Source organism: Thamnophis sirtalis, unplaced genomic scaffold (assembly GCF_051295495.1).
Source record: "Thamnophis sirtalis isolate CommonGarterSnake01/CBP01778 unplaced genomic scaffold, rThaSir2_p1.2 scaffold_1, whole genome shotgun sequence".
Lineage (NCBI taxonomy): Eukaryota > Metazoa > Chordata > Lepidosauria > Squamata > Natricidae > Thamnophis > Thamnophis sirtalis.
In genome coordinates, this window is record NW_028261381.1 from 66,834,303 (window position 1) to 66,862,037 (window position 27,735).

A 27,735-nucleotide genomic window follows, 5' to 3' on the forward strand; every position below is an offset into this window, starting at 1 on the left:
GCTGAGCAGTGAGCTGTTATCCATGTTCAGTCAATCTGGCTGATGCAGCGAAGGGTTCAGTTGCTAGGGTCCCGAGGGCCTGGGAGCACACACGCCAGCTGTTTTCCATGCAGGGAATGGGGAACTTCCGACTGGGGAGAAGGACTGTGATGTACACAGTGGAAACTATTCCTAAAGGGAAGAACCGAGTGCTGGGGGTGAGTGACAGAAGCTTGGGAGAACCCCCTCTGGGTAGGGAGCTGGGTTGGGTAAGGTTGTGGGGTGGATAGAAGAGTTGGGGATGGGTTTCTCCTGCATGGTACTGGCTCTCTTGATTTAGGCTAAGCAGTGTGATTCTCTGATGCGTGTGTGTATGTGTGAATGGGGGTGGGTGGGTGGCTGGGAAGAGGTGGAATCAGAGAAAAGCTTTAGACTAAATCAATGTAAACGTGGGAACCAATCATGTCCCCATTTAGGGAAAATAATGACCAATTTGGCTAGAACACCTTTCTGAAAATAGCTTGCTTTGTTCATTTTAAGAATGATCTTCTGCCAACATATATATATATTTATATATATTCCAGTGCTAAATATCCCCAGCAGTAGGAATGAAGTCTGGTGCCAGCAAGGAGAGTAATAAATGATCTGGCTGACCCACAACTTCAGAATTGCTCTCTCTTGTTAAGACTGGGCACTATCTTCAATGTTTGACTTGGGAGAGCAGCATTCTTCTGATTAGATGCTGAAGTCAATGCCCTAAGTACATAGGAGAAGTGGATAATGTCAATCTAGGAAGAAAATCTATTAAAATGCAGCAGAAAGCTGTCGACAGTGTTCACAGCTGAGAATTATTGTATTGTATCAATGAAACCTGTTTGTTTAGAGGAGGTTTAGCTCTTAATATCAAATATTAAATCCAGCCATTAAAAATGCCCATCATTTCTATGCCATTTAAAGCTTCCTCAAGTTAATGACAAAGTTCAGTTACGTGGATCCTAATTGGGGAAACATTTCTAGGATTAGGTTGATCCTGGATTGCCCAGAAAACTAAACCCAGAGTCCCTGTATCTGTGATTACACATACCCACAGGGATGATTTCTATTATTATTATTTAAATCCATATTGTCCTCCCAGTGCTCAGCCTAACTGCAGCCTTTTTTTTAAGGCTGCAGTTAGAATTTAGTAAGTTCTAATTTAAAAAAAACCTGATCTTCAAAGGATAAAGCCACAGCTTCTATAAATTAAGCCAAAAGATGCATGTTTTCTTTTGCAGCTAGAGAGAAATAGCATTCTCTTAACCCTGTCCCTGCCACCACCCTCCATCTTTCTTCCATGTCTCCCCCACAGTGATTAATAATTGGGGAAAATAAAGGCATTTAGAACTGTCCTTCAAGAGCACATCATAAGTAGTCCTGTCCAGTGCTGTGGCATTCTCTTGCATTGTGTAAGTCAGTAAGAAGGTTTTTTCTTCTAGAGACAAAATACATTTAAAGATTGAAGCTTAAGCATAAACCCATCTCTATTCATCTTTGTACAGAAATCGCCATGCACTCTCTAAAGGGTATCAGCCATGGAGAAATGCTGAATAAATAAATGGCTACATTGCAAAGGGAAATCCTGCAACTGAGTCAGTGCTTTTTTGCTACTATAGAAGCACATAAAGGTGCTTTTCTAAGAATAGATGTGGTATTCTCTTGGGATTGCCCAGATGACAACTACTAAGTCCCTTTTTGAAGGCAACAGAGCTTCTAACTGGGATGACTGGGATTGTGAAATATCAGATAGGCTGTAAGATTGCTCTGGATCCATATATATATCTGGTTGAAAAAAGCAGTAACAGCATGTTGCCCTGTTTTTCAAGCCGTGCTTAGATGGAAGGAACTATATATTCACTTTTCCCGTCCCAGCTAATTGCAGAAGTTGCATTATTGTCTCTTTCAGTGAACCAAAGTATTAAAATGAAGATAATGTTCCAATAGAAATAAGGGATACAGATTATATAATTAACAAAAAACCAAAAGGAGGCAATAAATATCATAGGGTTGTTTTAAAAAAAAAGAAAATCCAGAAACTTTGATCAGGGTTATCGTAACATTTTTTTCCATTAGGTTTCAGTTATGCAGGGGGGCATCTGTTGATGGCAGATTCTATCTGTTTTTGAACCAGATATTCTGCCTTTAAAAAAATGTTCCACGCAGTGGCAAAGCAGAAGGTAGATCTGCATAGGCAAAATTCACATTTAGCAATAATCATTTTACAGAGAAAAACCAGGCCTAGTGGGGAAGAAGGGAGCAGATGGCTTGTTCTCCTGCACAGTTGCCATTCCAGGTCCTCTCTACTTATGAGCAATTCCATGCCTTTGTCTTTCTGTTTCTCCCGGTCTTTCAGCTTGCCCTGGACAAAGGAATGCCTTCTGTAAAGACATCCATATGGCATGTTGCCATTTTAGATGTGTTCTGACTGATTTGCTCTGACTGGCATTTGCTCTCCCAGACATCTGCCAGCCTCATCTGATGCATCAGTATCTCTTAACTTAGAAAAATTAATCAAGCAATCCCAAAGCTACCAGACTCATTGTCCAGAGCCAAGGTGGCGCAGTGGTTAAAAGCAGCACTGCAGGCTACTGCTAGATCAGCAGGTCAGCGGTTCAAATCTCACCGGCTCAGGGTTGACTCAGCCTTCCATCCTTCCGAGGTGGGTAAAATGAGGACCCAGATTGTTGTTGGGGGCAATATGCTGACTCTCTGTAAACCGCTTAGAGAGGCCTGTAAGGCCTATGAAGCGGTATATAAGTCTACTGCTATTGCTATTATTGTGTAGAGTTTGCTGATTCCAGTACCTTTTTCACATTTTACCATGAGGATAATGATAAATTTTCCTACTTATAATCCACCCAAACACTGTTGTCAGGCTGTCTGGCAACACTACAATAACTATGTAGCTTTTACCCAAACATTGGACTCTCTTCTGAAAATCTGCCCTCTTCCTTCCTTCCCCTTCTCCTTTTCCTTCTCCTTCTCTCCCTCCCCTCCCTCCCCATCCATCCATCCATTCATCCACAATAAACAAACAAAGAAACAAAAATTGCACCATAGCAGAACAAAACAAAATTTGAAAACCAAACTCCTGCTTAATTTCCCATAAAAATTCATTTTCCACCCAAAGGTGTGAAATGGAATTTTAAACATTCATATCCAGTATTTGTATCTAAAAGGACACTTCTACAGACAGAGGCAATATATTAGGAATTCCTTCATAAGGAGAAGTAAATTATAAAAATCAAGTAGACGTAAGCATTTCCTTACTACAATGAAACTTGCTCCAATTGAATAATTCAGAATTTATGTAATGAACTTTAAATGCAACTGCTAACATTTCCAATCATTTATCTCCTGAAATAACAGGCAAGGCTGTTGCATCCAAAATAATTGATCAAGGGGATTAAATTAAATTTTAATTTGATAATATTTATGAGTGATGAAAATGATGTTGTTGTAAAAATGACATAGATTGACACAAATGATATACTTTGAGTTTTAACAGACATTTGAGAACACCAGATATTCTCTCCCCAATTACAGTAAATCAAGGGCTTGTTATATTACTCTTCTGTATTTGTCCATTCTAGATTTTTGATTATTGTCAAGAGATTAAAAGTAAAAACTGGAGTGCTCAAATCAACATAGGCCAGGTGGCAATAAAAAGCTGCTCCTGGAAAGTCTTCTAGTTGCAGTTCCAACTAGCTACACCCATTGTTATGACTCCCAATCAGGGGTGGGTTCCTGTCAGTTCTAACCTCTTCTATAGGAGTGGTTCCCCAAATCTACAGTGCTGTTTAGAACAGGTTCCAGCTGCCTCCCCTCGCCTGTCCGCACATCATCAAGATGAAGAGTGAGAGGAGGAATTCTGGAAGTTGAAGTCCACAAGTCTTAAAGTTGTCAAGTTTGAACACCCCTGGGGTTTTTTTCTAAAGGGTTAGGGGTGCAAGGGTCTTGTAACTTGACAGCTTTAAGACTTGTGTGCTTCAAATGCTAGAGTTTCTGAGCCACCACTGCTCCCAATTGAGGTTTATATAAACCACCAACAAAAGTGAAAAGGTTATAAGTTTTTTTTCAGGTGTACTATTTGAGGGCAGGGGGATTTGTTCCCATCCCCCATATCCTAAAGATACAAGTACTGTATTTATGAAATCTGGGTTGAATGGAAAGCTGGATTTAACACAGTCCTTATATTCGCTATGGCAACCTTCTTCACCACAGACAATGACTTTGCTTGAGTACTTGGGGAATAGTGAAGATGGGAGCTATAAGCCAGGAAGGGCCTAATTAGGATTGATTGATCTAAGGCAACCAATAAAAAGGCCTAAGCTGCTCCCTGTGTGAAGAGGATCTACCGTATCTTTAATTGTCCCAATTCAGATCCTTATCCACAGCACTGTACCATCTCTGATGCACCTGTAGATGGTCCATCAAGCAACAACAGGTAGACCCCAAGCAGATAGGAACACCAGAATGCTCCCATAAATTCCTTATTTCATGCAGACTAGGTGGCTCCAATATAACCAATTGGGCACACCTTGTGTAAAACCATTCTATGATCTCTAGCTGACACTGGTTGAGCTAAGGACCATGTGATGAGGAGACCAGAGCCCTGGGAGCCCTAAAAGAAGTTTGATTCATTCTACAAACTCTTCTAGGCTGATGAGCATCCCATTTCCCAAACCTCAGACACAGAGTCACCTGGATTTTATTATTTAGTTATTTATTTTCAAATTTATATACAGGTAGTCCAGGGCTGGGTTTCAACCGGTTCGCACCGGTCCCTGCGATCCGGTTGGTTGCCGAACCCGGAAGTAAGTAACTTCCGGGAACGGCGAAGCCCCCCCCCCGCGCCCACGCGCCCGCGCACACCCGCGCCCGCTCCTTACCCGTTTTTTTTGAATTTCGCGCTTTCCACGCATGCGCAGAACGCCTGCGCGATCCTCCAGGAGCAGCTGGAGCATTGCGCAGACGCTAATATGCATGCGCATGCCGCGTGCGTGCACACGCGCGCCGCGTGCGTGCGCGAGGACGCCGCCGGCCTCGTTCCAACCGATCCGGTTGGAACGGGGCGAGAAACCCACCCCTGAGGTAGTCCTTGGTTTATGATGGCAATAGGGACTAGAATTGCTATAACTAAGTAATGCAGGCATGAATTGTGATGTGACATGACCATGTCACTTATCAATGGCAATTCCAGCAGTCCAGCTGTCATTAAATGAGGACTGTGCAGGTCATTATGTGAGGACCTCATGTGACCATGACTTCCAACTTCTTGCGGCTTCCCCATTGACTTTGCTCGAAAGAAGGATTCAGATTCAGATTACCAGAGTTGGAAGGAACCTTGAAGGTCATCTAGTCCAACCCCCTGCCCAAGCAGGAGACCCTACACCATGTCTGACAAAAGGCAGTCCAGTCTCTTCCTGAAAGCCTCTGGTGATGAAGCTCCCACAACTTCCAAAGGCAAACTGTTCCATTGGTTGATAGTTCTCACTGTCAGAAAGTTCCTCCTTATTTCTAGGTTGAATCTCTCCTTGGTCAGGAAGGTGGCCAGGAATATCGTAAATCTCTGTCACATAATCAGGGAGATGCTGCAATGACCAGTACTACTGGAGTCATCATTCCTTCAGTGCCATCATAACTTTAAAAGATCATTGAACAAATAGTTTTATTGCCACCTAAAGTCACATTTCTGAGGTGACAGCTACAGACAGTCCTGAGGCTACAACTAACAATTAAAACAGTTGTAAGTAATTATTAAAAAGAATTAAGCACAGATCTTGGGAGACTGCATCAAAATCTCACATATAGTATACCCAACTTGTGGGGGTCCCTGTGACCACAGGATCCCCAGGCCTGCTGAAAAAAACCCTTCATTTTAAGAGATTTGCAGGTGAATAGGAGTGGGGCTAACTTTGGAGGGGATATCTACTAGTTGCTGCCAAAATGAATGGTTAATTAAACAGATTTATAAACCCCGGATTTCTTTCCACCAGCAGTCATAAATTATTCTCACTAATCTTTAGGAGTTCTTACTTAGAAGCTGATAATCTGCAACATAAAATTTAGGGCAGCTGTGAGGAGAGAGAGAAGTGCCTGATCAGGCTCCAGAGCAACTTTCCAAACTTTTGGCTAAACTGAGTGGGAGAAGAGGGGTGGAATGGAACAACTGATTGTATTGGCCAACTCACCATGACAACTCGCCTCGGGACAACTCGCCATGGCCAATTTGTCACGGGACAATTCAATTTAATTATTTAAAATATATTTTTTAATATTTTAATTTTTGTCATTCACATTTCATTTTGTCTCTCCTTTGGCATCCTTTCTTTAATGATTCTATCCCATGATTTCTTCAATATTAGTGTAACTCTTGTCCCAGGGAGAGTTGTCCTATGCCTATGGCAAATTGGCTGTGGTAAGTTGTCCTGTGGCAAGTTGACCATGGAGAGTTGGCTGTGGTGAGTTCGTCTTCTTCGTGTGCCATATCCTTCATCGGACATTGGCGATCATGTTGGCAATCCTATTTTTGTCAACAGCCTCATGAAAAAGTGCTGCTGAGTTTTCTCCAAACCAGTCCCTTAGGTTTTGAAGCCATGATGTTTTGTCTTCTGCCTGGAGCTCATTGGCCTTCAATCTTCCCCTGGAGTATTAAGTGAAGGATGCCGTATTTTTCTGGGGGTCACATCACATGTCCAAAATATTTGAACTTTTGGCTTTTTAAGGGCTTTGATGATTTCCCTTTGCTTTCCCAGGTGGCTTATCGCCTTCTCATTTCTGATTTTGTCAACCCAGCTTATAATTATGGTGAGTTGGAGAGGTGAAATGATCTCTTACACATCTCCAAATCTCCAGGATGGCAAAAACTACTTTAAAATAAAATAGGTGATAGGACAGGAGATCCTCTGGTGCCAACCCTTTGAAGTCAGTGTAATCATTCAAGGTTGTGTGTGTGTGTGTGTGTGTGTGTGTGTGTGTGTGTGTGTGTGTGTGCATGCGTGAATTTTATCCATCAAGTGTTGAATGTTATTACCCTGATTGTTCCCACAGACTATCCAGATCATGACTGGCTTCATACACATTAGCTTTGGGATCATTCTCAGCACCCTGTCCAGTGTATATACCTCATTCTTTGTATATGGAGAGATTCCCTTCTTGGGAGGAGCATCCGTGAGTATCACAGACCAGAGAAACCCCCTTTCCCTCCAGATAGGTAGGGGTGGCTGGAAGAGCAGAAGGGCAGGGGACAGAGAGATTATATAAGAAGAAGAAGGGAGGAAGGGTGGTGGGAGGTCCTGGGTGAGAAAGAGCTGATGAAGGCAAAATAGTTCCCGAGTTCTATGATGAAGAACAGGTACTCCTCGACTTACAACAGTTCGTTTAGTGACTGTTCAAAGATACAATAGTGCTGAAAAAAGTGACTTATGACTGTTTTTTGCAGTTATAATCTTTGCAGCATCCCCAAGACCATGGGATCAAAATTCAGATGCTTGGTTCATATTTATGACCTTGCTGTGTCCTGGGGTCATGTGATCCCTTTTGGCAACCTTCTCACAAGCAAAGCTAATGGGGAAGCCAGATTCACTTAATAATCGAGTTACTAACTTATCAACCTGCAGTGATTCACTTAACAACTGAGGCAAGAAAGGCCGTAAAATGGGGCAAAGCTCAGTTAACAAATGCCTCACTTAGCAACTCAAGGGCTCCGCTGTGATCGTAAGTCGAGGACTACCCATATGTTTCCTCCTCAATGAGTTCAGTCTTGTTTCCTCCCAGCTAAACCAGCCCTTAGCTGAGATTCCTTTTGATGTTGTGGAACAAACCTTCAGGTGCCTGCATGAGTTCTTCAAAGTGTCTGCCCCGTCATGAGTCATCATTAGCTCTTGCTGAAAACTGTCCTCTCTGTTCAAAAAAATATGTTACAGAGCTGCATGTCCTTCCTTCTTTTCTTCCATTTGAAGTATCCAAATTTTTAGTTTGTAATTTTTTTATTCTATTAGTACCAATGTTCTTGCTAAAAAGAAAGTACTTTCACTTTGGCCCACCTGCCTTTTTTTTCCATTTTGTTAAAAGCATCATTAGTTTGAGGGGGAAACACAGTATTATTCTCCTAAAAAAAAGGAGAGGGATTTAAATTCTAAATATAAACACCATTGCTCTGAGATTTAATAGCATTAGGATGTGGGTTCAGTTTCATGCCAAAGGAATGTATCCTGTTTTTCTTCTACTATGTGCTTATCATTTGCTTTAAAATGCAATTTCAATCTGCTGCATGTATGAAACAACCATAGAGTTGGAAGCGACTTAAGCAGTGGTTGGTTTCTACTGGTTCAGATCAATTCAGCCAAACCGGTAGTTCTGATTGCAAGCCGAGAGCAAACCGGTTCTCTGTTTGTGTGAAAGTAGGCCCGGTCGGCCACCCCTGGATTATACTGATTTTTATTTCTGCTTCCGAAGCCCAGCTGATCAGTGGAGGCAGATTGAATTGCCACTTCTCAGCTGTTTTCCTTGCTCCTTTTCTTGTTTGCAATGTGAAAGTTCAAGTTTTGCTAAACTGTGCATGCGCGTGAAGTGAACCAGTTTTTCATCTGGTAGGAACCTACCCCTGGACCTAAGTGGACATCAAGCCAACCCCCCAACCCCAACCCCCGCATATTGCAGGATTCACTACACCACCCTTGATAGATGACTATTCAGCCTCTAATTGAAAACCTTCACTGAAAGGGAAGAATTACCATATTTTTCAGACTATAAGACGCACCAGTGTATAAGAGCCAAGGTGGCGCAGTGGTTAAATGCAGCACTGCAGGCTACTGCTAGATCAGCAGGTCAGCGGTTCAAATCTCACCGGCTCAGGGTTGACTCAGCCTTCCATCCTTCCGAGGTAGGTAAAATGAGGACCCAGATTGTTGGGGGCAATATGCTGACTCTCTGTAAACCGCTTAGAGAGGCCTGAAAGGCCTATGAAGCGGTATATAAGTCTACTGCTATTGCTATATATTGCTATTAAGACGCACCAAGATTTTGAAGAGGTAAGGAAGAAAAAAAGTTTTTGTCCTCCCTGGGCCCCAGGAGGACTCTGCAGGCTTCAGTAGGGCTGGGGGGAAGGGGAAAATACCCCCGTTTTTGCAAAAAAACGGGCAGAAAATGGGCCATTTTTTGCAAAAATGGGGGCATTTTTGCCTTCCCCAGCCCTGCTGAAGCCTGCTTCTGGGGGCTGGGGGAAGGCAAAAATGCCTTTGTTTTTGCAAAAAACGGCCTGTTTTTCTCAAAAATGGGATGCGGGGGCGGGGCTTCGGAAGGCCAAAAATGGCTGTATTTGCTGTATAAGACTCACCAACATTTCCACGGTCTTTTGGGGGGGGAGGTGCATCTTACACTCTGAAAAATACAGTAGATTCCACTGATTGACAGTTTTTACTGTCAAGAAGTTCTTTGGAATCTCTAATCTATCTCTAAATCTTTGAAGTTTCATCCCATTGATTCTAGTCTTTTCCTCCTGAATAATCGGAAATTAAATCATCTACAATGCTACGGTCCTTCAAGTATTTGAAGACAGCAATCACATTGCTTCTCAAGCTCAATATTCCTAGAACCATTCCTCTTGGACTTGATTTCCAAATCTTTCACAATCTTGGTAGCCCTTCTCTCCTCTTGCTCTAGCTTGTTAATATCCTTTTTAAACTGAGGCAAAAAGGCAGGCCCCAAACTGCAAATTACATTTTTTTTAAAAAGAACAGCTTATTTCACTTCCCAGAAGGTTGTCACTTAAAATATTCTTCCACACATATATTTGTATCTCTTAGGGATCAGTTGTGAATCTATACTGTCTTCTGGAGTGGGCAGACCTAACAAATCATCACCATTGCTCTCACTATCATCTATTTTGGGAACCTAGTAAGCCTGCACCATTTTGTTAGTGATAGCAGCAAAGCTGGTGTTTTCCTTGGAATCACTGAAGGTTTGCAACCCTTGTAGGAAATCTGCTTTCCTATTGGCAAGGATTCTCATATCTTCCGTCTTCTGAGGTCAAACCACCCACTGCATTTTCTCCCACCTCCCTTTCCAAAGCTGTACAGCATCCTCTTCCTGTCTCTAAGCAGTGTTGATTGCTCTCCAGCTTCTCCATCCCAGCCACCATAGCAACCTGCAACCATGGTCACTGCTTTTGGGAAAAGGGCCACAAATTGTCAAACTGCTGCTTTTTCACACAGCAGAAGAACATGAGTTAAGAAACCTTGGTGGGATTTAAAACTCAGATCCCTTTTCTATAGCTTCTGAGAGTTTGTTTTTCAATTCACCTGACAAATATGCACCAAAAAACAGAAAGTATTGAAATTCATTTTATTTAAATTCAGAGTGAAATGATGGATGAGATATTAATATCAATATCAATATTATTACTGGTATTAACAATATATCATTTCTTCTTAAATGGCCTACTTTGTGGCAATTTTCCTGTGAGCACAATCTGTACACTTCATTAAATAGTTGGTGCTTTGTGTGGAGAATTCAGGGATTGGAATCAGCCTAGCACTCATCCACTACTTGAGGTATGGGGTTGATATGACTAGGCACTATTTCCCCGGATTATTCTGTTTGGGACAGTGGGAGAGTCCAGAACTTACAAATCTGCCTTTCACCTGTACTCACTTATCTCTAAGTCAATCCTGATCTCAGAGATCAGGTTTTGACAGTAGAATCCCTCCAACTCACCCAGGGGTGAGTTCCTACCAGTTCTAACCTCTTATATAGAAGAGGTTCCACAAATCTACAGTGCCGCTTAGAACCGATTCCAGCTCCCTCCCCCCGCCCATCTGCACATCATCAAGATGAAGAGCAAGGGGAGGAATTCTGGGTGTTGAAGTCCACGAGTCTTAAAGTTGTCAGTTTGAACACCCCTGAGGTTTTTTCCTAAAGGGTTAGGAGTGCAAGGGTCTTGTAACTTGACAGCTTTAAGACTTGCATGCTTCAAATGCCAGAGTTTCTGAGTCAACATTTTGGTTGCTAAGCAAGAGTGTTGTTAAGTGAGTTTCACCACATTTTACAAGTTGGCCACGCCCACCCAGTCACATGACTGCCAAGCCACTCCCATTCAGTCACATGGCTGGCAAGCCACTCCCACCCGGTCACATGGCCAGCAAGCCACTCCCACAAAGCAGGCCACACCTACAGAAGAAGTTCTAAAAAAAATTGAAACCCACCACTGAACTCAACACCTCAACCATGGAAGGGGCAATGTGTCATGAAATGGGAAGGAGACTGTAGCTGCCTCAGACACCACCACCCCCGCCACTGCCAGCCATTGCTTTGGCCTTAGTGTTGCAGTCTTAGCAAGTTTAAAGAGCTCAGGTTGTCTGTGCTCAGGGTGGAAGGAGTATCAAGAGGGAAGGCAGCTGTTCCAAAAACCAGGCTCTCTGATCCTGTGGTGTTTTGTGGGATCAGAGACAACTGACACCCAGTTTGAGAGATCTGAAAGATGAAGACAGGCTAAGATGTCTAATTATTTAATCTAATTATTTAATCTAATTATTTAATCAACCCATACACTTCATTTTCAGCTTACAGAGAGTATTTTCTTCACTTCTGCCAAATATGGATGCAAACACACCTTGGCAAGTTCTTATTCTATTCTTCTATTTCCAGCTCTGAATGACATATCCATCAAAGTCATTCTTAGTTACCTTTTATTCAAATAATGTCCTCTCCTTTATTCTCATAAAATGTTCAAGGTGTGGACATTCCACAAGGCTTTCTCACCCATTTTTGAGGAGGAATCAGGTGATGGCAGTGAACTGAGCCAGAGGCAACAGAGGCAGGACAGGGGTGAGCAATGGAGAGAAAAAACCTGAAGCCAATAGAGTTTTCTGATGCCTCAAGGATGTGTGGAGAACACTTTAATTCAGTAGAGTGAAAGGTCTTTGTCACATACGGTTTGCAAGATGAACGGAACTTCATTCATGCTAGAAATATTTCTGGGTCCACATTCAATGTCTTTGGATCAGTCACTCTTTAACCCAATCCACCTTACAGGATTGCTGATGTGGGCCTAAAATAAAGGGGAAATCCCTCTGTTTCTGTAAGCCTTGAGCACTTAGAGAAGAGCTAGAATATAAATCTAAGAAATAAATAATTAGGATTTAGAGCTACCATCTCTGTGTTGCCTGGATCTGAGTTGCCACTGTTGCTGTTCCCTCATTCAGTCACATTGACTGTTGTTGACCTGGTAAGCATCATGTTGCCATGATTGTCTGTTAATAGTTGTTTCTTTAAGTTCTTGTAATCTCTTACTTGCATCACCTGAGAGGATATCCAGTCACCTTGTCTTTGGTCAACCAGCTTTTTCTAAGCACAAGGGGCTTCTTCAGTGACCTTTGGATAAGATGTCCAACACAGCTAAGCTTTAGCGTCATTATTAATGCTTCCAATGGGCAGTCTACTTTAACTTCATCTAATAATGAATGGTTTATGTACTCTTCTTGTGGTCCAAGGTGTCCTCAGTAATTTTTCCAAACCACAATTTAGAAGCATCCCTTTTCTTACAGTACAGTGTGTTTCAGTTGAGAAAATCATGGCCTTGATAATTCACACATTTGTAGTTAATGGGACATTAGCTTTAACGCCAACTAGGTGATTATTGGATACCAGCAGAAAGATACAGAAACTGCTAGCTCTCTGCTGCACCTATTTGTCTGAATGTTTGCAGCTCAGATATAAGTCTAGCACAGCTTTTTGGTTCTGTTACTGCAATTTTGGGGCAAAATGGTGTGCCAATCATCTTCTCTACAATGAATGGGATTTCACTATACAACCATCCTGGAAAAGTTTCAACATGCTTTTCTCTCAGTCTGGATTGTTTTTTCATTTATTTATTTTTCATTCATGTAGAATGCAAAATATTGTATTAAGGGGCTGTGTATTATCAATTATCATGCCTCCTAAATATAATAGCTAAAGAACTTAGATTTATATGCCATTTGACAATGCTTTACAGCCCTCTCTAAGCAGTTTACAGAGTCAGCATATTGCCCCCAACAATCTGGGTCCTCATTTTACCCACCTTGGAAGGCTGGAAGGATGAATCAACCTTGAGCCTGGTGATTTGATCTGCCAGATTGCAGACAGCCAGAAGTAGCCTGCAGTGTGGCATTCTAACCGGCTCTAATTCTTGGAATACAAATCTTAATAGATTTAATTTGAAATAAACAGCTTTAAGATAAGGGCTAATGAACACATACGAGGGTCTTCTGGTTATTTTATTCACAAAATGACTCTTTTGTTTGGGGACAAAATCCAGTGAATCCAGAAAGTGGCAAAATATCCTCTTACCAGATGTTTATTTGGTATATGGCTTGGAACTAGTCTGTCTTGCAACACACACATACACACACACGAACGCACGCACACAGGCACACACACTTCTTTTTTTAGTCTTAGATGTGTCTAAATCTGCATTGTTCTTGGCATCCATTTCTTATTTCACTTCTCCCTCACTATTTACACTATTTCCTCATTCTTGTTGTGCCTTTTCAACCTAGAAATGAAGCTCTGTTCTTTGTTCTGTTTTATTACATACTGTATTATAAATTGCACTCTTATATATCCTGATGCATTGGATGTAGAGTGAGAATGGGGAGAAAAATGAGAAAGGATCAGTTAGATCAGTGTTTCTTAAACTTCTCAACTTGAAGCGGTGTGGACTTCAACTCCTAGAATTCCCCAGCTGGCTTAGCTGGCTGGGAAATTCTGGGAGTTGAAGTCCACACCTTTTCAAGTTGTGAAGATTGAGAAACACTGGGTTAGATGATGTAGCAGATAAGTTGAGTGTCCTCTAAGCATAATTATCAGAGAGAGAGAGAAAAGACCAAAGACCTCAGCAAAGTCTACCTGGACACAATGATGCACCCTTGCCAATAGAAAGATATAGAAATAATTTAATAAATAAATATTGAATAGTGTTTGTGGGAACAGGAAGATATACCATGGAAGTTTTGTCTAAACCTTTTTGTGGTTAAGTCTTTGTTTTTATAATGTAAACTCTATGTTCATATCTTCATGCTTAATAGCAAAGGCACTTTCATATAATAAGACAAATCTGGAAAGTACAATCTCTAACAGATTATACATAAACCCAGATATTTCTTTGCTAGCTTTAGGAGAACTGCATCCAGCAAATTCTGTTTGTGTGTGAAGCAGCAATGTGAGGTACTGTCAATGCTAAGTCTGACTCGTGTTCAGTTCTGTGACTGTCATCTGAACAATTTTACCATCAATTTCCTGCGTAGGTGTCCATATTCTTACACCTGTGTTTATGTAGTTGCCTCTGTTCACACAACTTCATTTCTCCATATGTCTCAAACCAGTTTTCAGTCTGATCACCCTGGCTCACTTTTCATTAGTATCCTCCCAGCATTCTTTTTTATTGTTGTGTACATTCCTATATGAGGCTTTAGATGAGGTTTGCTTAAACGAGCATGTGACATAAGTCTGAAATCAAAACTCTGACTCTCTCCTGTTTTCCAGCAACTAACAACAATGCTGGTTTGATGCTGGCTGTACCAAATGCCTTACCTTGGACCCTCTCCTTGTTCAACAGGACTCTAGCTATTGGCTTCCCTACAAGATCTGCACTCTACTTTCCCACAATGCCACAAAGGACATTAAAATGGCTATGATGCTTATTAACTGACTAGGGGCTGACTCTGAATCTGACAATCACAATTTTGTATGTATGAAAAGTAGCAAGGGAAGAACCCAAAGACTATTTAAGCCTCATATAGAGAAATACCCAAAACTACATTAGCAAAATCACTTCCCAAAATTCATTTACTTTCCTTATCTGACTAGGGCTGCAATGAATCTCCTCTACAAATCAACACAAATTATTATTGATAAAAAGATTGGTCTCACTCAACAATCACATTTTTGTCCTCACTACTCATGTCCTCACTTGCTCAGTGCCATTGAATTTTTGTTGTGAGGGTCTATGTGCTTATGTTGAGTAGACTTTTTTTCTTCATAATTTTGATAAACCTATTTACTAAACTATTTAGATTTGCTACCACAGCCAGCAGGGCTAAAGTGCAATGTTGGCAAATGAGGACAAGGGAGGTTGGGAAACTGGCTTTTAAATATAAAACACACAAATATGGCAAATACATTCATCTCAGCCCTAAAATGAATCATAATTGAGCACAGACTGTACTGTTCTATAGCTCCAAAGCAAAGAATCTATAATTTGAAGGCAAAAGAGTGCCTCTTAACTTCTGCCTACCAAAAGGCAGAGCAGGAACAACCTTTTTTCAAGGTCTTGGAACAAGATGGAAGATTGGGATGGGATGGGATAGAATAGATAGATGATAGCTAGATAGCTGGATGGATGGATGGATGGATGGATGGATGGATGGATGGATGGATGGATGGATGGATGGACGGGCAGGCAGGCAGGCAGGCAGGCAGGCAGGCAGGCAGACAGACAGACAGACATTGACAGATAAACTGAAAGACAGATAGACAAACAGACAGACAGACAAACAATATAGATGGATATGAGACTGACTTGCCTGAAAAGATAAGACTTCTCAGATATCAGAATAGGACAATATTTTTAATAGAGATTTACATATTAATAGAAAGTATATAAGCAAATATCTTTGCAATGAGATGGGCGGCCATATATGTTTTCATAAATAAATAAATAAATAAACAAACAAACAAACAAACAAACAAACAAGCCAAAAGTGAAAGATTCTCCCCACTCCTATTCTTACTGATACCTCCCTTTCTATCCTATTTTTATGGGAGATATTATTTTATTTTCTTTCTTTGTCTGTCTTTTCCTCCCCGTTGTGTCAGATGAAAGCTAAGTGTTTTCACTGTGGATTCAGATGAATTATTAGCAGAAGGGCCCTTTGTCTCCCATCCTTGACTAAATGTTTGACCTCCAGGGCAGACACTGGGTTATATATCCCACTGCTTAGTTTACAGATAGCTTTTCTTTCTTGACAAAGCATTTCATGGTACCGATCTTCCTCTTCATTTCTACCACCATGAGAGATTATCTAGTGAAGGTTGTAAGGGATGTTCTCTTAATTGAGATGTAAATGATTATTACTTTCCTTCTTTCCACACAGTTCATTGTTTCTGGATGTCTCTCAATTGGTGCTGAGAAGAGCCCTACGGAATGTGCAGTGAGTCTGCCTCACATTGTTTTTTTTCTTTACTATGATCTGCAATTTAATGCTTTAAATACTAGAAAAGATCTTAGTGAAACAACTTCATTTACATCCATGAAGGGAGCAAAAGTGTGGCAACTTCATCACACAAATGCCACAACTTACTTCTGCTGGACATGGGGATACAAGTACATAAGTGTGGCATTTGTATGATGATCTTACCGCATGCAAGATATTTTTGGGGAAATCATCCGGGTTGCTGCAAATGGTGTTGATTGCCTCCCAGGAGCAAGTATGACTGCTTTAAGATTTGCAAGCCATTAAATGCATGTGAATCTTTTAGAGGAGAATATTCATGTGGTGAGGCCGGGGGTGAAGGTGGCATTAGAGTACATAGACATTGTTCATTTGTCCTATTAAAAACCCACTGCATTTTTAGAAGAGATTTCTTTTTCCATTCCAGGATTTTAACTGTCTTTTAGTACAATATTTCGTATAACACCAGTTATTAGAACCAAAAATATTGTTCCCAAAAGTAATATGCTCTGTCCAGGGCATTAAACTGTATTTTAGATTTTGCCTTCAGCTGGGTGTTCCATCACTAGAGGCTTTTAATAATAGGTTGGGCAGCTATTTATATATTTATTTATTTTATTTGTCAACAAGTACAAGGAAACAAGTATGAAAACGCATGAAAAAGTGGCACAAATAAATGGATATAAGTAAGCAAAACATAGCCATAAACACATAAAAAGAGTACATATAAATGGGACAGGAACGGTAGCAGTGGTGGGATTCAGCCAGTTCGCACCTATTCGGGAGAACCAGTTGGTAACTTTCCAGACAGTTCGGAGAACCGGTTGTTGGAAGAAATCTCCTTTTGTTTTTCCCCACTTTACAGGGCTAATCCTGTAAGGAAGGCAGGAAGGAAACATTCTGGTGTTGTTTCTAGCCTCATCTTTGTTGACCTGCTTACTGAAACTGTCTCTCCGGTTAACCTTGATTACATTGTAAGAGCTAAGGTGAAGCGCCGATCGATGGGAGTGACGTTGAGTTGCCACACCCACCCAGTCACGTGACCACTGAGCCCCGCCTACCCAGCTGGCCATTAGGGCAGAGAACCAGTTGTTAAATTATTTGAATCCCACCACTGGATGGTAGGCATGCTGGTGCGCTTATGCTTGCCCCTTTGGGGATCTCTTAGGAAATGCGTAAGGTCCACGGTGGACAGCTTAGGGTAAAAGGTATGGAGGTTAGAGGAACTAACAACAGGATCAGGTAGGGTGTTCCACTCATTTATTACTCTATTGCTGAAATAGTTTTTCCTGCAATCAAGATTAGAACGGATTACATTTAGTTTGTATCTATTGATATCCCTTGTGCAATTGAATATTTGTTATTCAATAGTTGTTATTTCATTTGTCTGAAATAGTATAGGGTCCCTGTGTGATCAGGGTGTTGGACTAGAAGACCTCCAAGGTCCCTTTGAACTCTGTTTTTCTGTTATCTGTAGCCACTATGCAGCAGTTCTTTGCCTCTGCATATATCCACACAGAACTCAGTGGGATTTAGCTCTGAGTAATTGTCTATGGGGAGGAGATAGAGAGGTTCTGAGTTTTTCTTAGTGACCATATTTCTAGAAAGGAGCAGCAAACATTTCTAAGGAGATTTTGGACTAATGTTATCACGAAAGAAGTTACATCCAAAAAGGAAGAGATTCAATCTGAGGGTACTCACTGGTTCATCTTTCTTAGTGAACTTCTCAAACTTTGGAAGTTGAGTTTGCTTTTTGAGAAACAGAAGGCAGCATTCTTCACTATATGTTAGATAGGGTGAATGGATGAGGCAGACTCAGGCTTTAGCAACAAACAGTTCTTTATTAAGTGACAACTATGTACAATCCAGCAAAGACTCTGTCTGGCAGCAGCCCTTTTATAGGGAGCTGTCAGACCTTTCAACCAACCAGATTTGAATACTGTTCCCGCTGGAACAAAGGACCTTGGTGGAAACTACCATACTGTTTGTCAGTATGTAACACCCCTCCCCTCTTAGTTGGGATCGTCCAGCTTGTAACATACTCACGCAGGTAGGTGGGCTTTCTGGTGACTCGCCCAGACCTGTGCAGTTCAGTCAGTACTGGAACTTCAGTCAGGTCACCTGTTGTCTCTCTGGCTTTGCCTGGTGGAAGCCTCCTGGAACTTTCCACAGGGCGCTGCTGGAGTTTCTGGAGCCGGTTCACTCGGAACTCATTGCGGCCCTGCAACTTCACCAGATAAGTACCCTGATACCTTTGGGCTTGAGAAGTCTGTGGAAGGAGTGAATTCATGCTCCTTTTGGGTAGGGCTTTGGATAACTCGTGCAGGAGTTACGTCTGGCTGCCTAAGATTGGATTGGGAGAGGCAGCTACAGAGTTGGTCAACGTGCTGCCTTCAAGTTCTACCATCCTCAAGCTCCAATTGATATGAGTGAGGTCCGGTAATTCTTGTAACCGTGGCAGGAATACAGAGCCCCCCCCCAGCGTAGTTGTGGGCATAAACTCGATTCTCTATGCTAAAGTGTCTAATTTTGGTGGTCAAATCTGGGGGCATCGCAGCAGAGTAGTTTGGATGTAGCCGGTCTAAGAGCAATCTTAGCCGGTGACCCATTAGAAGCTCAGAGGGGCTTCTCCCGGTGGTAGCACATGGCGTGATGTGCTGAATGAGGAGGAATTGATCAACCCATATTTGCCAATCTCCCAGCCCCATCCTAGATAAGGCTTCTTTAGTGGATCACACCATTCTCTCCGCCTGTTCATTACTAGCCGGATGGAATGGAGCGACCAGGGCATGCCTGATTCCCTGCGAAGCTAAGTTGCATGGCCGTAAATTGGGGCCTGTTGTCAGAGACTGAGATGCCGGGCAGGCCGTGAGTGGAGAAAAGTCTCTGTAGTGCCTTGATGACCACTTCTGCTGTGGTAGTGGCCATGAGGACTATCTCTAACCATTTCAAGTAGGCATCCACAACTACCATGAATACTTGGCCATGAACTGGACCGGCAAAGCCAATGTCTTACCCTAGACCAGGATGACTGATGTCACTCCCACTCCTTAGCGAGCACCTCTGGGGGAGCTGGTCTGGACTCCTGGCATGGTGTGCAGGTAGCCACCCATTTCTTAATCCCCCTATCTATGTTAGGCCACCACACATAGCTCCTGGCCAAAGATTTCATCCAGAAAATTCCCAGATACCCTATGTGCAAGGCATCTAATACTGCAACTTGCAGTTTGGTTGGAACAACAACCTGGTCCCCCCACAGTAAACAACCATTGACAACAGACAGTTCATCCCTTTTACCAAAAAACATTTTAAACTCTGGCCCAACTGACCCCTTGGGCCACCGCATCCATACTCAGTTCAAAATCTGTTTCAGAGTTCAGTCTTTAGCTGAGTGGTGGGCGACCTCACTGGAGGAGACAGGAGCAGCCTCAAGGTAGTCTATGAGTAGGACTGGTGTCTCAGAGGTCGGATCGGCAAGCCGTTCTGGTAGAGGGCATTGGCTGAGGGCATCAGCATGCCCCAATGTGGTTCCAGGTCGATGGATGATGCAGTAGCTGTAGGCCGTGAGGAAAATAGTCCAGTGAGTCATTTGCGGTGACAGTGATGCTGGGGTAGGCCAGTGCCCAGCCAGCAGGCCCAGAAATGGTTTATGGTCTGTGATGATTTCAAAATCATGGCCATACAAGTACTCATGGAACTGTTTCACGCCAGCTACTGCAGCCAGAGCTTCACGATCCAGTTGGCTGTAGTTCTGCTCAGCAGCTGACAGGGTTCTTGAGTAGTAGGTGATGGGTGCCTCGGTTCCATTGGGCATGCGGTGGTTGATGATGGCCCCAATGCTGAATGGGGAAGCATCACAAGTCAACACAAGTGGGAGAGTCTGGTTGTACTAGACCAGGAACGTGTCCGCTGACTGCAGTCTTTTCACCATAGCAAATGCCGCAGCTTCAGCTCTGCCCCAGGTCCATTTCGCCTTCTTGCTGAGGAGCGGATGCAAAGGCTCAGCAACCGTGGCTTTCTGTTTAAGAAAGATGCAGTAGAAGTTAAGGAGTCCGAGGAATGCCTGGAGTTTGGTCTGATTGCGAGGTGTAGGGGTGTTCTGGATTGCTTTAATTTTTTTGTTTGTGGGGTGAATCTCAGAGCTGTCGATGAGGTGCCCTAGGAATTCAACCCTTGGCCCATTGATTTGGCATTTTTCTTTTTTAAGACGGAGACCTTTTTCGCTAATTCTAGTCAAAACAGCCCTAAGTCGTTTGAAAAGTTGCGCCTTATTTGTAGCTGATACCAATATGTCATCAAAATAGGGGACAACTCCTGGTATCCCCTGCAAAAGCTGTTCCATGACACTTTGGAACAGTCCAGGGGCAATACTAATGCCAAATTGTAGCCGGGTGCATTTAAAGGCACTCCTATGCATCACAATGGTTTGGGCCTCCACTGTGGCACCATCTACAGGCAATTGTTGGTATGCCTGCACCATGTCCAATTTAGCAAACACTTTTCCAGGGCCTAGTGAATGTAGTAAATGCTGTACAATGGATACAGGATAAGCGCTTTATTGTAAAGCTTTATTTATTGTGCACTTGTAATCCACGCAGATGTGGACTGACCCATCAGGCTTGACCAGTGTCACTATAGGGGTCTCCCAGCATGCGTGCTCTACCGGCTCTAACATTCCCTGGCCATTTAATTTGTCCAATTCAAGATCAATTTTGGGGCTGAGACCGTAAGGGACTTTCCTGGATTTAAGCCTAATAGGGGCTATGTTGGGGTCCAAATTAAAAGAGACTGGAGTCCCCACATACTTACCTAGACCGGTGCCGAAGATGTCCTCAAACTCCTTAAGGAGTTCTTCAGTGCTCTCATCACGAACGGCGTTAATTCCAATCATCCCCAGGCCCAGGGATTTGAACCAGTTTAAGTCTGGGAGGCTCTGCAGGGCTCTGCCGACCATTGTCACAGGAAACAGTCTGTCAAAGGATTTGAATTGCACTTGGAAATTTCCTTGGCCCAGAACCAGGATTTGGTTCCCGTGGTATTCGCTCAGGCATAGGTCTGGAACCCTCAGCTTGCGCCTCCTCAAGTTGGGGATGGCCTTCTTAAGCATAGCGCAGGACATAATGGTCAGTGATGACCCTGTGTCAATCTGCATACAGCATGGAGATCCCTCAAGGAAGATGGTGCCCCTCAGCTTTTTAGCCCGCAGCATCCGTGCTTGACCAATGGTGGTCTGGAAAGTTGCACCAGATTCTGCCCCATGCTGTTTTGGCTGTCGTTGCCATGAGTCTCTTCTTGGCAGTTTTGGGCATGCAGGTTAGCCTTTCAGTTGCTTTGGTGCTACAGGAAACTCACTTCTGCAGACCCTGGCAATGTGTCCTTTTTGTTCACAGGGCTGGCAGATGGTGTCCCAGAAGCAGCAAGCTGATCTCTGGTAGTTCCCTCCACAGCCGGCACAAGCCGGGAAATGCATTTCAAAATTCTGTGCCGATTCTTTGTGGTCACGGCGCATGCTGTAGATGTCGTCCTTGCTGTCTGAAGCTTCTGGCTCCGTAGACTCATGATGCACCTCCACAGTTTTGCATGCACTCTTTGGGCTGCTCTTCCTCTGCAGCGTCTCCATCAACTTGGTCGAAGACTTGGTAGCCCTGGCTTCGTCCAGGATGATTTGTAAGAGTGAGGTTCATTTTGGTGAGCAACCTCCTCTGTAAAGTAATGTCCCAAACACCACAAATAATCTGTCCAGCAAGATTTCATCTATGTCCCTGAACTTGCAGTAAGCCGCAGCCTTCCAAAGTGCAGCAATATATTGATTGATTGCTTCTCCTTCATTCTGGTTGTGGAGGTTGAACTTGTGCCTCCACATGTATTTAGGTGGTCTGGGAGCGTAGTGTGTCCACAGCATCTGTTGTAGGACCGACCAAGTGACTGACTGGATCGGCGTTGGTTTCAACAAGTCTTTAGCCATCTCGAACACGTCTGGTCTGCAGTTTCTCAGGAGCATTGCTTTCTTCCGGCCTTCGGACAGGCCCAGGAGAGTGAGGTTCATTTCGTTGGTTTCAAGAAAGCATTCGAACTTCATCATATACGAGTCCCAGTGCTCAGTGGCTGGGTCGTACGGAGCTGGTGGGGCGTTCGTAGTCATCTTGTCTTGGCAAGCGGATTTGAATTAGCCGCTTTAAGATGGCTGCTTGATGCTGCGCTTTGCTCCGGGCTGGATTGGATCGCTGGATTCTATTTGCTCTTTTGGTGCCTAGTTGCCTTCCAATCCCATCCTTGTCACCAGTGTTAGATAGGGTGAATGGATGAGGCAGACTCAGGCTTCAGCAACAAACAGCCCTTTATTAAGTGACAACCATATACAATCCAGCAAAGACTCTGTCTGGCAGCAGCCCTTTTATAGGAAGCTGTCAGACCTTTCAACCAATCAGATTTGAATACTGTTCCCGTCGGAACGGAGGACCTTGGTGGAAAGTACCATACTGTTTGTCAGTATGTAACACTATATGCCATCTTATTGTACTGCTGATTTTGCAGCTGGGTGTATAGATTGTGCAGGGGGTATTGTACCTATTTCAAACAAAGGTGAGAGTAGGACCAAAGAGATTAGAGTGCTCAACACTGAAAATGGTATCTCTGTCATCACCTTCACCCCTCTAAAACATTTCTGTCTCCAGTCTAACCAACATCTGTAGAAGGCAACACTACTTGAAACTTTCTAATTCTCTATGAAAACGTTGAATTTCCAAAGATATGAGAAGCAGAACTAGAGCTGAAGTAGTTCTTCCCATGTATTAATATTCTAAATCAACATTCACTATGAAGGGTCTTTGGTGGTCTCTGAGCTTTGTTGTTTTCTAGCAGAGATTTCATTATCCAAATAGGTAACATCATCAGTGCTTCCTTTACTATCCTTGTTCTCTCCCAACATGTTGGATTACAATTCCCAAGTTCCCAGCTATTTGCTCTGGAGATTTTGAAACATTTGTTCCTCTACTACTTTGAACATCTGGAATCACTAAATCATTATTATGACTTTGAATATAATCAGCAACACAATGATTGATGATGCTAGAAGATGCTTTAAGTCACTAGAGGAACCTCTTTCTCAAAGCTATAGTTCCAACCCATCTGGATGACACCTGATTGGATAAGGTTGTCCTAAATCTCAATACAGTAAAAAATGTTCTTGCTGTGATTACCTAACATTCAATGTTTGTGCCTTTTAGGTAAAAGGCTCACAAGCCATGAATATCATCAGTGCCATTTTTGCGTTACTTGGAATATTGACTTTTATAGTAGACCTGAGCATAAATGGACCGTTTCATTCAGATGATAACTACGAGTATTCACTAGTGATGGTAAGTGTCAAAGGTTCAGACATAGTGTATCTGACATTAGCAAAGGAATTAGAAGAGTTTATGGTCTAGTTATTGTATATTTGAGAAGGAAAACATCAAAGTATAAGGATGTATCCAACTGAAGAAAATTTCATGTGGGCAGTCAATCATTTATATACAGCACAGCTGAAACCCAGATGAAGATACTTGAGTCCAAACTGGTCACTCGGTTCAAGCTATGATTAGCCAGGTTTCAGCACCATCCTTCTCTAGTGTTAGACCATACCAGGGGTTTCAAACTCTCAGCCCACAGGATGGATGGGTCACGCGCTGACCACGCCCACTCCCAGTTTAGCAAAGGGGGGGGGAATCACAATATGTCATGTGACAACAATGCGACAACCCAAGTTTGACACCCCTGGACTATACTATTAGGCATGATTTCCTTAGCATGACACCTACTTTTACTTCTGAATTGGCTCTCCAATGTGAATTGGAGTAAGGCATCCTCAGGATCACCTGATAATTTCATCACAATGCAGAAGAGAATGGATATGACGCAGTTTAAATGTTGAATATTCAAATATGTTCACTTTGAAAAGGCTTATGTTCACAAAGACTAGAGAAGAAGTCCTGAACCTTTCAAATCTGAAGGGGGCATTTGGTCTTTGAGGAGCTCTTGTAAAGGGCTGAGGGACAGAGTTCTTTTGTCCAAATGTGACATTTTCTCCCAACCCTCTTTCTAGAGCAGTGTTTCCCAAACTTGGCAACTTTAAGACTTGTGGACTTCAACTTCCAGAATTCTCCAGCCAGCTCTGCTGGCTGGAGAATTCTGGGAGTTGAAATCCACAAGTCTTAAAGTTGCCAAGTTTGGGAAACACTGTTCTAGAGGACTTCTCTTCTCTCCCAATTACTTTTGCCTTCTTTCCCCCAATCACTTTTGCCCCCCTTTTAAGCAGCTCAGCTGTTTCTGGACTGTTGCTGCTGCTGCTGCTCATCACTATTTTCTAAGAATAGCTTATAGGACCATTTGAAACATTTTTTAGAAATGAAGATGCTGCTGCAAGCCACTGTATCATAGCAACTTTTATGGTTTTGAAATTAAATGGACCTAAAAGTACAGAGGTAGGACAAAACCAATCAGACCCAGTAGGAGATGTCTGCAAGAGTCCTGGGGCTCCAAGGCATGAAGTGGGACCCTGGGAACAGAACAAAGCAATTATATGGATTAAGACAGCCTCCAAGAGAAATAAATGGATAGATTCCCATTTGCTAATCGGCTTGTATCATTGTTTCCATTGGGGAAAAGACAGGCAATCGGATCGCCATTGTGCTGTTGACATTCACCATTGTGGAATTCTGCATTGCATCAGCAACTGCATATTTTTGGTGCCGGGCAACCCGTTCTGACTCCAATGAGGTGAGATTTCATACCCAAATTATAATTGCAGCTACATCTGTGAGTTTATTGTTAACGTTTCTGATTTTGATTATTAAAGTGTATCAGTCATTGTGTGTCAGGTTTTGATGAAAACAATGGCATATTGTAGCTAGGATGGACAGATGAATGGGAATTAAACAGAATTAATCTGAGAGGGAATGAGGTCAGAAAATGAAAATACCTTTTTAAAAATGATCCAATTGGTTGAGTTTTGATGCTTGGGGGTGGGGGAGAAAATGAGTTCCTCAAATGAATGTGTGAAAACCTAGAAGGGAGGCAAGACTAATGTGGTTTGTTTTCTAGGCTATATTGATTGACCCAAACACCGTCAGGACAGATAATGAAGTCCCTTCTGTAGAATCTTCAATGCATTATCCACCAAGCTCTAATGATGTAAGTTATGATTTAAAAGTTGAGGACGTGTAGAAGACTAGGCTGGAAAATTTGTATGGAGAAGTCACATCAGCTGCATTTCTTTTGGGGCATAAAAGTTAACCTTTTCCTGCATGACAGAGTTCCTTTATTTTTGTCAGTATTCTAGCTGACAAGTAAAGACAAAGGGCCTGTCTCTCTACTTTCTCCTGTACTGTCTCAATTTAAGCCTGGAATAACAGACATGTGACTTGATATTATTTGCCTCGGAGTAAAAGGTAATAATGCTTCATTTTGCATGGGCTGTGTATGGAAATAACCATATGTGACACGTGGACTGTTAAGCTGTCAAAGTGAGGTTCGAGGATACTCGTGATACCATATTGGAAATAGTCACAAAATAGTTGGCGACCCAGACTGAGAACATGGAACTGAAGCCAATAGATGCCCAATGTGGACATTAATGCATCTTTTCAGCTCTGACTGGCTCTGTTATTGACTCGGGACATGTTGACACAGAAACCAGTTCATGATGTTAATTTCTGTTGGCCAAAGTCCTGTCTTGCAGCTGGTTAATAAAGACTCTGTAACATTCTTAGGTGTCCTGGCAAATGCCCAGTATATGCCACTCTCCTGGCCTCAGTCTCTGTAATTGATTCCTCCTCATGTTTTCTTATGGGAGCTGGAAATCAGAATACTGTAGAAAGCAGCATCTGCAGATTAATTTGAGCAAAGCTGATTGGTTTTACATGAAGCATACTTGCAACTTTGGAGGCTTGTTATACTGTTTGCCATTTATATTTGCATTTAGTACATCCTATTAAGATATTCATAGAACAGCCTTGGGAAATGTTCCATCCTTTATTCTCTGCAAGGACCGCTTGTTTGTGACAGTCTCACTTCCAGCTTTGTTGAGCCAAAATTGCTGTTTCAATTTCTTTCGATTGGCCCTGGCTTGGTTGTACCAAATAAGAAATCAGAGGAGAAAGCACACTCCCACACCAGAACATTAAAACCTAGTTCAACTTTATGTATTTCAAAGTTGGACATGCAGTTTAGTACCTCCATGTCTTGAAAGAAAAAAAAAGGCACAAATTCTAGGGGATATCAGATAATCTTGGACGGTGTTTTGTAGTAATCATTTCTATTGATGGACCACTGACAGTTTTTTGTACCACTAAAGGGCAGCTGTAATCCAGATGCAAGACCAGAAACACTAGCAGAAACATGAGAATACATGTCTGGTCCTACATTGATAATCAGACTGAATTGGTTCTGGATTTAGCCTACTATTCTTCAAATGGTTTCCTCCCACTGTTTAAGACTATAACTGCAGCTAGTACAGGCAATGTTCAGAGAGGATGTAGGGACAGGCAAAATTAAGAGCTTGGAAAGTCTGGCTTAGAAGAACTGGCTTTTCATTTAAAAGTGTCTACTGTAAGAAGGAAAGCGTTTGGACCAGATCCTGACCCTTAGCCAAGTGTGCAGCTTCCATGGCTGTAATAGAATGCAGGACTGCTTCCCAGTCCACCAGGAAATTCTCTTGGTCACACAGCACTGAAATGAGTGAGAGGTTCATAAGACACGTAAACTTTGTGAACATGGATCATGGAATTTGGAAAGGAGAAGTTTTGATAGACACTGATCCTGGCCTCTAAAAACGCTAGGTTGGGATGTTTTCCTCTTTCTTTGTTTCTGGCTCCATATTATGTATTTTGTATTATTTTCAGAGTTTGGAATTCTCTGGCTTGAGATTGGATTCCTTGGCTTCTAAGCATCTTGACTAATGTTTTTTTCAGAGCATGTTTTAAGAGAAATTTCTACAATTTTAATGCCTATCTGTGAAACAGGGATACCTAACTTGGGTGACTTCACTGAGGTCTGGTTCTTGTAGCTGTTTATTTGATTTTAGACCAAGTTAAGTTTTAGATTTCTTCAGTGATTCACTATTTTTAAAAATTAACCTTGTTTTTCATGAATGTTTTTAAAAACTGCAATAAAACATGTACTTGAGACAACTCATGTCTGTCCTTTGGCTTTTATCTGATGCTTAACAAAGAATCCACCTTCATAATGTTGAATGGCCTTAGCTTCTCCAGACAAAAATGATGGAATATGTTGTTGGAATGTGTTTTTGTGCAATAATTACAGTAATATTCAGGCAGTAGATGGCAGTGTTTACAAGTTTGGATCTATGGTATACACTCTACAGGTATATTCTTTTTGTTCTAAGTAGAGTTTCCTGTTTCCTGTTACAGCTAAACATTTAAGCAGTAAAGCACATGGTGACTGTACACTCTGATCTGTAGTGCTATACTGTATGTAAACCAAATTTCTAACATAAAATTAACTAGGA

General features: G+C 42.3%; 1 protein-coding gene across 1 annotated transcript; it reads left to right on the forward strand.

The window, feature by feature from the left end:
* LOC106546214 (membrane-spanning 4-domains subfamily A member 12) lies at positions 1-27,724 on the forward strand. Its single transcript, XM_014063020.2, has 6 exons — positions 1-197; positions 7,069-7,188; positions 16,152-16,208; positions 23,456-23,587; positions 24,876-24,986; positions 25,311-27,724. The coding sequence occupies exons 1-6, from the start codon at positions 108-110 to the stop codon at positions 25,431-25,433; spliced, it is 633 nt and encodes a 210-aa protein (XP_013918495.1). The 5' UTR covers positions 1-107; the 3' UTR covers positions 25,434-27,724.
* The last annotated feature ends 11 nt before the right edge of the window (positions 27,725-27,735 follow it).

Excerpts from the sequence above, each read along its gene's own strand:
- LOC106546214 (XM_014063020.2), top strand. The coding sequence starts at position 108 with ATGCAGGGAATGGGGAACTTCCGACTGGGGAGAAGGACTGTGATGTAC. Across the intron at positions 23,588-24,875 it reads ACGAGTATTCACTAGTGATG|ACAGGCAATCGGATCGCCAT; the intron begins GTAAGTGTCAAA and ends ATTGGGGAAAAG. Across the intron at positions 24,987-25,310 it reads CCCGTTCTGACTCCAATGAG|GCTATATTGATTGACCCAAA; the intron begins GTGAGATTTCAT and ends TTTGTTTTCTAG.